The sequence below is a fragment of the Alosa alosa genome, chromosome 11 (genome assembly GCF_017589495.1).
Source record: "Alosa alosa isolate M-15738 ecotype Scorff River chromosome 11, AALO_Geno_1.1, whole genome shotgun sequence".
In the NCBI taxonomy this organism is placed as follows: domain Eukaryota; kingdom Metazoa; phylum Chordata; class Actinopteri; order Clupeiformes; family Clupeidae; genus Alosa; species Alosa alosa.
The window spans coordinates 11,299,923-11,310,351 of NC_063199.1; the positions used below are offsets into that span (position 1 = coordinate 11,299,923).

The 10,429-nt window shown below is 41.0% G+C and overlaps 1 protein-coding gene across 9 annotated transcripts; it reads left to right on the forward strand.

Annotated features, from left to right (window-relative positions):
* Positions 1-5: 5 nt before the first annotated feature.
* Positions 6-9,662, forward strand: slc2a13b (solute carrier family 2 member 13b). 9 transcript variants are annotated; one of them, XM_048257991.1, is made up of 13 exons: positions 735-1,436; positions 1,704-1,863; positions 2,233-2,438; positions 4,564-4,672; positions 5,639-5,802; positions 5,981-6,098; positions 6,457-6,582; positions 6,715-6,833; positions 6,943-7,095; positions 7,314-7,477; positions 8,976-9,044; positions 9,171-9,228; positions 9,327-9,662. In XM_048257991.1, the coding sequence occupies exons 1-12, from the start codon at positions 947-949 to the stop codon at positions 9,177-9,179; spliced, it is 1,887 nt and encodes a 628-aa protein (XP_048113948.1). In that variant the 5' UTR covers positions 735-946; the 3' UTR covers positions 9,180-9,228; positions 9,327-9,662. The 9 variants fall into 9 exon arrangements, 5 of the variants coding, with proteins under 5 accessions (XP_048113951.1, XP_048113950.1, XP_048113948.1 ...); XM_048257994.1 differs by adding an exon at positions 6-128 and having other exon boundaries at positions 963-1,436; positions 8,976-9,662; XM_048257993.1 differs by adding an exon at positions 114-152 and having other exon boundaries at positions 963-1,436; positions 8,976-9,662.
* The last annotated feature ends 767 nt before the right edge of the window (positions 9,663-10,429 follow it).

The following is a 10,429-nucleotide window of genomic DNA, read 5'->3' on the forward strand; positions in this document are numbered from 1 at the left end:
CCCTGAACGCAGGGGCTTTCGATTTGAAAATCACGGCTGTAGGAGACCACAGGCGTGCCCAAATATATCGCTAAATGAATCATATGACTCCTGTAACTTCGGAACTTCCTGTTTGGGAACACCGGGAGGTAAGATCGGCTTGAATCAACATGGTGCGTTTTCAAGTTATTATTGGTTCTGGTGTTTAGTCAGTGAACCTACATTTTATTGCGTTTAAGCACATTGATTTACTAGACCTTTATGGCAATCATCCACCGCTGGTGTTAAATTACTATGCCTTGCCTAGGCTACTAGCCTAAAAATATTGGAACGAACAGCCTCTTGGGTTAGAGAATTTGGAGCTATGCATGCCCATAACCTAGCCTATTCAAATTTGATATACATTGTAGCCTACAGTAGGCCTAGGCTAATCAAGCGTAGTAAGTGAAAGAAGAAGAAAAAACAAAGTGAAAATAGAATGCAGATCTGCTGGAAATGATGCTGATGATGGAGATATTATGTTTATATGCCTACACGCAACTAATTCGTTTCCTTGTTGCACCAACATTAAAAGCACTTGCAGGTGCTGTCATTTCAAATAAATAAATAAATATGGGTGACAATATTACAGTTGGCTAGGAGATGTAGGCCTATTTGTTGGTTGGTTTGCTCTATAAACTTCCGTAACTTAAAATGGACACACCCCTCGATCATGACGTAAGAAAATAGTCAAATGGCAAGCGATCGAGCTCAGTATCTCGACAGACAAAAAGACATCAACCAGCCACAGTTGCTTTATTATGGGCCAATCGTTGCATATGCAATAACATTATGTTTACAGCATGCTGGTCTTGTAGTAGTAGCCAAGCAGCTAGGTCTAAGTGTTTGGCTTTCACGCTAGGCCTACTAGAAATAGCCTGTTACCGGTTAGGTTAGGTTGGTTGTCCGTCTGACAGCTCTTCTTCCTATGTTTTCTAAACAAGGTGACAATGGGCACAAGCTGATTAATATGACCAAGTCCATGGAGTCAGAGGGGAAGACAGATGACGAGCGAAGCCTCATCAGGACTTCCGCCGACCAAAGCATTAATACCCCAGACTCTGATCATGTCACGGGCTTCAAGGATGCTACTCATTCATTCGTCTACGTCTTGTCCTTTTTCTCCGCCCTTGGTGGCTTTCTGTTCGGATATGACACTGGAGTGGTGTCTGGGGCCATGCTCCTGCTCAAGAAAGAGATGAATTTGAGTGCACTATGGCAGGAGTTACTGGTCTCCAGCACGGTGGGCGCTGCGGCGCTATCTGCTCTGGCTGGCGGGTACTTAAATGGACTGTACGGGCGACGAGTCTGTATCTTGCTGGCAAGCTTTATTTTCACTGTCGGTGGCCTTATGTTGAGTTTAGGTCCGAACAAAGAGGTTCTACTTCTTGGGAGATTAATAGTTGGACTTGGGATAGGTAAGTTAATTTCTGATGAGTTGTTCAATATTTCTCATGGTGAATTCATCAGGCCTCTGTAACCAAGTCTGATAGCTAGTCTGATTATAGTGATTAATACAAACAATCAATCAAATGTATATGATAATAGTTATATTTACCCTGCTGATCTATTCCGCAGATTAACCTAAGTATGAGTAACATGTTTTATGAGTAACATGCATCACTCCTGCACATAGGCCTATGCATGGTCTGTATGAGGCTCATGAGCTCTCTCTGTTTTCACAGGGATCGCCTCTATGACAGTGCCGGTTTATATCGCCGAGGTTTCTCCGCCACACCTCAGGGGACAACTGGTTACCCTCAACACCCTGTTCATCACTGGTGGCCAATTTATTGCCAGTATTGTTGATGGAGCTTTCAGCTATCTGCACCATGGTGGCTGGAGGTATTTCCAATTTAACCTTGTTATTAACACTTAACACCCAATAATAGAATATGAATATTAGCTCCTTTTAGTTTAATCTCTTTAGTATTGGTATAATAATACCACATACCATGGTATCCTTGTATAATATGGTAAAAGGACATTACATAGTGGGCAATATCTCAATATCTCTTTTTCCACATCTGGGCAGTTCACACTACCCTGAATAATCCTGGTTGTACTCCATACTAATGTTTTCTCTCATAGTATAGTTATGTGGATTCCCCCTTGCCCTCAGGGAAGAACATCAATAATCTTCTTGGTTGTAAACAATAAAGAGTAAGCAGTGCGTTGTAATGGTCTTAAAGAGCCGTGTTGTGATCACTTCAGGTACATGTTTGGCCTCTCAGTGGTACCAGCTCTGCTGCAGTTCCTTGGCTTCCTCTGCCTCCCTGAGAGTCCACGCTGGCTCCTCCAGAAGGGACTCCTCCAGAAGGCCCGGCAGGAGCTCAGCAAGATCCGAGGAACTGCACACGTGGATGAGGAATATGATGCCATTAAGACCAGCATTGAAGCTGAGAGGGATTCTGGAGGAGGTGAATAAACAAATATGTATCTGTGACAGCATCCATTTATGGCCTATGAACATTTGTAGAATATTTGTCAGTATTACATTCTCACTGATTGCCTTCCATCATGCAGAAGGTGGGTTAAGTTAATAGGATTTGTTCTTTGAGATCTCTACAAATGCAGGCAATAGAGGCTGCTTGAAAATGTAGTCAGATTTTTTTTGCATCATAAAGGGAAATGGCTCAGCAAGGAGATCAAATCACTGTACTTAGAAAGAAAGAAAGCATTTCAGAGTGGTGATGTATGTCAATACACTATAGCTAAATATACTTTTGAACAAGCAGTTAAAAAGGCTAAAGCCAACTACAGGGCCAAACTAGAAACCAAACTCAATGCTCATGACAGCAAGGGTGTTTGGAACAGTCTATAGCAGATTACCAATTACAAATCTAGCAATGCAGTTCTATATGATGACCCCCTGCTCCCTGACAAAGTAAATGAATTCTACTTCAGATTTGACTATAAGTCCATAGACAGCTCCAACCTCCCCTATGATGCCACTCTCCTTGACCCACCATTTTTGATAGAAGAGCATGAGGTCAGGAATCTGTTGAAAAGACAACAGCAGGAAAGCAGCTGACTCTGACTCGGTCTCTGCAGCCACTATCAAATGGTGTGCCGATGAGCTGTCTATGCTATTTACTGACATATTTAACTGGTCTCTGAAAGAATGTCAGGTCCCAACATGTTTTAAATCTGCCATAGTTATTTCCATACCCAAAAAGACTAACATCAGTTATCTTAATGACTATAGACCAGTGGCCTTAACTTCCATCATAATGAAAGTGTTTGAGCGACTAGTGGCTAACCACCTGCCTAGTGGGTTACTTGATCCATTTTACTCATGACATCTTACAACAACTAGAAGAGAAAGCCACATATGCACGGGTACTGTTCATTGATTTTAGCTCTGCTTTTAATAACATCATCCCAGTAAGACTGTTTGAGAAACATATTGAACTTTTTAACCAATACGTAGATGCACTGTAAGTCTCAACATCTCCAAAACTAAGGAAATGGTAGTAGACTTCCATAAAAATAGAAATAGGCTTTCACCTCTGATCATCACTGACCAAGCCGTGAGTGGGTGAACAGTTTCAAGTTCCTGGGTACCACCATCTCCTTCAACCTCAAATGTTTTCTTAATGTTAAACACATTGTGAAGAAGGCTCACCAGTGCCTGTTCTTTCTTCGCCAACTGAGGAAATTCAAGGTGTCTAAGGCTGGAATGAGGGACTTCTACAGAGCTGTGATAGAGGCTGTGATAGAGGGCCGACGACAAGAGGGTGCTAAATAGGGTTGTCTAGACAGCGTCAAAAATCATAGGGCAGGACCTCCCTGACATCAAGGACATAATAACACTCGACTGCTTAAAATGGGAGGGGAAATAGTCAGGGAGCCCTCCCATCCTGCCAATAGTCACCCCTCTTCCTTCAGGAAAAAGGCTTAAAAGCATCACAGCCAGAACTTTTCACCAAGATTCACCAACAGTACATATCCCCAGACAGTAAGAACCCTCAACATCCCAACATCCTAGAGTATCTGATCTGCACAGGACCTGGTTGTGTCCTCCTCAGAGTCAGTTTTCAGGCACTAACACTACTGTTTTGTTTTCTTTATCTTTTTTATTTTGTTTTATTGTGCAAGTAATTTATTTAACTATAGGGCTTCAGACACTCCTGTATTTTATCCATTTGCATTTTATTCTGTCCTCTGTGTAGATGTCTTGTGCTGTGTATGGTGTCTTACTGTATGTGTTGTCTGTCTGTACTATATGAGCCTAAGCACTAAACCAAATTCCAGGCTATGTTCCATTGCACTGGCAATAAAACATTGACTTGACTTGACTTGAAAAGCCTCTAGACTGTAAGATGTTTTAAGGCATGATGGAAGAACAGCATTACTAGGGGTGTAAAGGTGCACATTTGTACTGAACCGTTTAAGTGCAGGATGTTACAGAAACACATTTGACACACTTTTCAAAATACTATTCTTTATATGTGTTGAGCATCAGCAATATTGTCAGTGAATATCAGGCTAGCAGGACTTACAGGTTTACTGTACCGAAAATGAACCGATCCTGTCCTGCAGATGGTCCAGTGCTCTGTCGTATCCTGGCCAGTCCCCCAGTGCGACGGGCCCTGCTTGTTGGATGTGGGCTTCAGATGTTCCAACAGCTGTCTGGGATCAACACAGTCATGTAAGTTTTCTAAAATCTCCTCAATTATATTTCAGGACTGAAATCTAAATGTCAGCCTTTCATAGTTTGTGTGAATGTATACTTTCTCATATGTTTGTTAAACTGGAGATCCTCTTAGTTGTACACAGGTTAAGCTGTGAAATTCCTTGGGCCCTAGTTTGGCGGAGGAAACTTGGTCAAAAACGGCCTATTCCACCCTGGCACCAAGGTGCGGTTGTGGGAGTAGTGACATATTCTTCAATTTCAATGTGTCAATCATATACAAATCTGGTCTCATAAAAATGGCAACAATACACTATCAATATTATATATTATATTATATATCAATATTGCAAAGTGACACTATGCTCCACTGTGTCCGTGTTATAATGCTCCAGTATAAACCAGCAATCCCACACCCTAGATAGCAAAATCAGATTGGCAGATAGTGGACTGCCAGTGGTATGCCGTAGGTGGCGTGCCACTTGTGGTCCGCTGTTGGACCACCATCTCTTTAAATTTAACTCGTCATCAATATAAAAAAAAATATTAAAATGATATATGGAGTATAACTGAACAAATGAAAACAATTTTAGACCATTAGTGGCAATATATTGGGCAATTTGTCTGTAACCCGCCAGCGGACTGCCAGAGAACCGATGAGCAAAATGTCAGCGGACCGCCAGATCTGCTCCCAGTGGGCCGCCAGTGGTCCAGCAGCCCCATGCTATCTGGGACTTAAAGCCCATTTTCAAGTGTTTTCTGTATGTTTCCCTTTATCTGCCCTGCATATACAAAAGCAACATTTCTGTCCATGTCACCAGCAAAGAGTTTCAGTACATATAGTGTTATAGAGTTAAATGATAATGCAACTGGAATTCAGCACTCTTTCATTTGTATAGAGTGATTAAGTAGTAGCTTGTTTATAATTGTTTGCTTATATTATTGAATTCCCAGGTAAATTAACCACCTTTAGTCTCTTCTCAGGTATTATAGTGCCACCATATTGCAGATGGCAGGTGTGCGGGATGATAAAATGGCCATTTGGCTAGCAGCGGGCACTGCTGGCACCAATTTCCTCTTTACTCTGGTGGGGGTGTGGCTTGTGGAAAGGGTTGGGCGCCGGAAATTGACTCTGGCCAGTATTGTTGGTAAGGCAAATGCAGACTTGCCAAGTAATCAATTGGCATATTTTATAACCAGCATAACATGGTGTTACCGTGTTAATGTAAAGACAGCTTTGTTTTCATCAGACGTGTCTGTGTGTGTGTGTGTGTGTGTGTGTGTGTGTGTGTGTGTGTGTGTGTGTGTGGGTGTACTGTGTATCAGGTACAGCTTTGAGTTTGGCTGTGCTGGCTGTTGGGTTTCTGTTGTCCGCCCAGTTGTCTCCCCCAGTCAATTTCCATCCCATCGGCCCTGTTCTGAACTCCTCCTGCACACAGTACAGGTAGGAATGCTTGCATTCAACCTCTCACTAATCAGCTTACACACTCAAAGACAGCACACCTGTGTTTTGTTACAGAGTCCCTATGTTTTTTTCTGTTCTTAGAATTGTGAAGCATCTAAATCTATTCTAGTAGACCACAAAATGAAATGATGTACAGTGAAAATTAGCAGAATAGGGTCTGTAATAATAACTACTGTATTCTTTGAGACTGTATTACTATATGAGGGCAATTCCACGCAAAACTGTCACATCTATAATGGCAACACAATGCCATGGTATTGTATTTGCATTTGATTGCATTTCTTTTTTTTCCGTAAGTGTGGAATAGTGAAGTAATAACCTGACATTTTTGTTGCAGTTTCTGTGAGCCCTGCATGCTTGATCCAGATTGTGGTTTCTGCTACCGGGAGAATGGCACGTCTTTGTTTGACACATCTTGTGTCTCTGTCAATCAAGCCAACACCGAGGAGGCCTCATCGGGCAGGTGGGGAACTGGGAGAGACCATTTTTATCTCCTCAGCATGTCACATCTTCTCTTCTTGTCAAGTCATGTTGTGGTCTATACTTGACCTATACTTTAGCTGGATGTCATAAATAATTTTTGTTTTATTTGTAGGTGTTCCAATTCCTCTCAGGAAAATTCTGGGATATTCTGGGCTTATAATTATTGCCCTACTCCCTACTCATGGGTTGTCCTGCTGGGACTTATTCTGTACTTGGTCTTCTTTGCTCCTGGTAAGAACTCAGAGAGTATAGGAGGTCAGGCAGCATGTTTGTTCAATATCTGTGCAGTCGCTCTAAAACTGCATTAGCTGAATATCTGTGGTGGTTGACCCCTCTGTAGGTATGGGACCTATGCCCTGGACTGTCAACTCTGAGATCTATCCTCTGTGGGCAAGGAGTACAGGAAATGCTTGTTCAGCTGGCGTCAACTGGACCTGCAACGTCTTGGTGTCTCTGACATTCCTGCATGTGGCAGAGTACCTCACTTACTACGGTGGGATTGATTATCTGATAATATAATCTCAAAATGATTAAAATGATGGATATCTGTTAAGTTTTTTTAATAGTATAGAATTAAAAAATGATAATGTTGTATGTATCTCTTATGTTAGAGAAGTAGCCCTCTGCTGTGTTGGTGGGAGTGCTGAAGTGGTGTTGTATGTGATGTGTCAGGTGCGTTATGCTGAAGTGGTTTTATATGTGCTGTGTCAGGTGCGTTCTTCCTCTACTCGGGCCTGGCTCTGCTGGGCTTCCTCTTTATCTTCAGCTGCCTGCCCGAGACCAAAGGCCAGCAGCTGGAGGACATAGAGGCCCTGTTTACGGAGCAGCTGTGCACCTGTGGGAACTCTGGCGCCTCCCACAGACACTACATCAGGGTAAACGACGGCAACTATCAGTCTGAAAATGAGGTGTCGGATGAAGAGTTACCCTAAGAAGGTGTGGAGACTGGGTGTCAATCTTTCGTTTCTGTTTCCGGAGTTAGGGTTGGGTGAGCGAAACTGCATTCACTTTGATGACCTTTGCTCTGCATGCACTCCAGAGAATCAGCACTTTTGTTCACAGAACTTCAGCTATTTCGATGACCCTTGCTCTTATTGCTTTTCAAACAAGTTTATGCTGTGAAGGTCTATGCTGTTGATCAGTATAGCATATGTTACAAAATAGTGAAATTATTTATTTACTTGAATATGTGTTGTGAATTAAAATAGTCACGTTACAAAATTAGCACACCCATGCTAAAGTTGTCTAAAAAGAGGAATAAAAGAGATTGGCATGTGATGATGTGGGGCTATTTTAATTCCAAAAGCCAATGGAACTTTATCAGGATGCATAGTATCATGGATCCATGAAATAACTGGCCTTTAAAAACTTTGTAATGTGACTGTAACTTTCAATTCTGGAAAGAGAAAGATACATTGAAAAACTGTAAATCATATGCCTTAAATATATTTTAGTTTTCTAAGCTACACCAGTAAGCAAGAAAAACCCTTGAAAATTTTTTTTTTTTTCAATCGTGAAAGGGTTATGTTGAGCTCTTCTTGGGCGCTTTTTGTTCACTCATGTTAATTGAGACTTTCCAAGTAAGTATAAGTATATATACTCTTTTGATCTGCACTTATCCCAATCCGTGAATTAGTGAAACACACTCAGCACACAGTGAACACACAGTGAGGTGAAACACACACTAATCCCGACGCAGTGAGCTGCCTGCTACAGCGGCGCTCAGGGAGCAGTGAGGGGCTCAAGGGCACTTCAGCCATTCCTACTGGTCGGGGTTTGAACCGGCAACCCTCCGGTTACAAGTCCGAAGAGCTAACCGATAGGCCACAAGTGACAAGTTTCAATTAGGCTGATTATGATAATGTCAACAGTGCGCAAAGCAGTCAAGAAGGTAAATGGACGGATGCTATTTTGAAGAATCTAATGCATTAAATAAAACAAAAGTATGTTTCATGAATCAGTTTCTTGAAAGTAGCCTCCAATAACTTTCATGACTGCACACTATTGGCATAATCATAACCAACTTCAAGAGATGATTATCTGGAGTGCTCAACATGTATAGGAGCTCCTTCAGGACTGTGGCTGAGAGAATGCCAAGATTATGACATTTGAAAAGCCTAAAATATAAAACATGCTTTAAAAATAGTAGAATAGATAATATAGGAGTAACAGTGTCCAAACGTTTTACTGGTAGTGTACATATTTGATCTGCTTATGATAAATACTGAGAATACCTCATAAATATCTTGTAACTAAATAACAACATGTTATTTTGGTGGGATGACAAGATTCTATGGTGATGGAACTGTAAAGTTGTCCAACAGCAGATGTCATTTGTACGTTTTGACAATTCAACAATGATTCATTTCCCAGCCCCAAATGGAGTTAACCCAAATGCACTATGGATCGCTGAAACGAAATACCGCTGTTTCATACATAACAGTGAGTAATGCAAACGCACATTAATGGACATGGCACAACTACATGAATAATAACAGTAGTTATTGAAGCCTTATTCTGCACTTTACTAATAGTTTTACCCTTCTTCACACCATCATTTATCTTCAGTTGTCGTAGTGCTACAACAGTTCCCCCTCATGGAATGCATTACTGGGAACAATACAGTGTAAGTAGCTTTCTTGAAGACAGAAGGCCTCTGTTTCTGTTAGTTTTCTTTCTTTGGTTTGTTGATTTTTGAATTTCAATCATTTTTGCCTTTTGCAGAACACATGTTGTCGCTGCTTTTGGAGTAGGCCTACTCTGTGTAATTTAACTGATATGTATTATTTTCTGGATGGCATTTTGTTGTTTTGGAAGCAGTCCTCTTAATACACAGCCACAGGGATCCAATTGTATTGTGCAATGCAGTGTATGTTGCTAGTTTCTAACAGTGAAAGGCTATGATCTGCCATTTATCAAAGGGACGGTTTATTTATTTGTCTAGATGAATGATTGCATATTTGGTTTTAGTTGACCACATCATAAAGTCTGTATAGGATTTCTCTCGAAAATGTATAAGATAATGAATAATTATTTCTGTCCATTAAATTTTGATATTGAGACTGTTGCCACTGAAATGTCTACTTTTGTGTGTGAGAGCCAAATTATTCCTTACTAAACTAAAACCAAAGGGGAGGATTCATTGTAATTTCCCTTGTGTCTAGGGGCAAGCATTTACAGACGAGTAGAACGGAATCTATGAATTCCAATAACGTGTTAGTGGCGATTTTTATATAAATTTGATTTGATATAAATTGCAATAGTCAGAGTAATAAAAATCAATTTTATGAAAAGGAGGATGCCGTGGACCTTGTCTCAGACCTACACGCAATAGCCAGCGCCTAGAGAGGACAATTTAGTCAAATGAGTGCACTATTTAGTAAAACGTGCGCACAATTTACTAAATCGTGTGCACGTTTTACTAAATTGAGAGCACAATTTAGTAAAATGAGCGCACATTCTCTCGATACACAAACATATAGTGCAATGACACCTCCTGGGCTCCGTATTAATGACATTAATTAAGGTGCTGATGGTACAAATTTAGAAACCATGGGGTTGCACTATGTTCCCATGGCCACTTCATTTCTACAGTAAGGCTGGAAAAGAAGATAGTTGGCTCAATATTGATCATATGCTTGTTTCTTTTTTTACTATTACCTAGCAGTGGTAAAAGTAGTCAATTGTTGTTTGTGTCAGATCTAACAGTGCTATGAGACAACCCCATATTCTTGCCACTCATGCAGAAGTCCAAGTCCACCTTAATAAAGGATCTTTGGTTTGCTCACTATCAATCTTTTGACATGATTTGCCAGCCTGGGTTGGAC

Excerpts from the sequence above, each read along its gene's own strand:
- slc2a13b (XM_048257989.1), top strand. The coding sequence starts at position 947 with ATGTTTTCTAAACAAGGTGACAATGGGCACAAGCTGATTAATATGACC. Across the intron at positions 1,864-2,232 it reads CTGCACCATGGTGGCTGGAG|GTACATGTTTGGCCTCTCAG; the intron begins GTATTTCCAATT and ends TGATCACTTCAG. Across the intron at positions 7,478-8,975 it reads CCCACAGACACTACATCAGG|CCCCAAATGGAGTTAACCCA; the intron begins GTAAACGACGGC and ends TTCATTTCCCAG.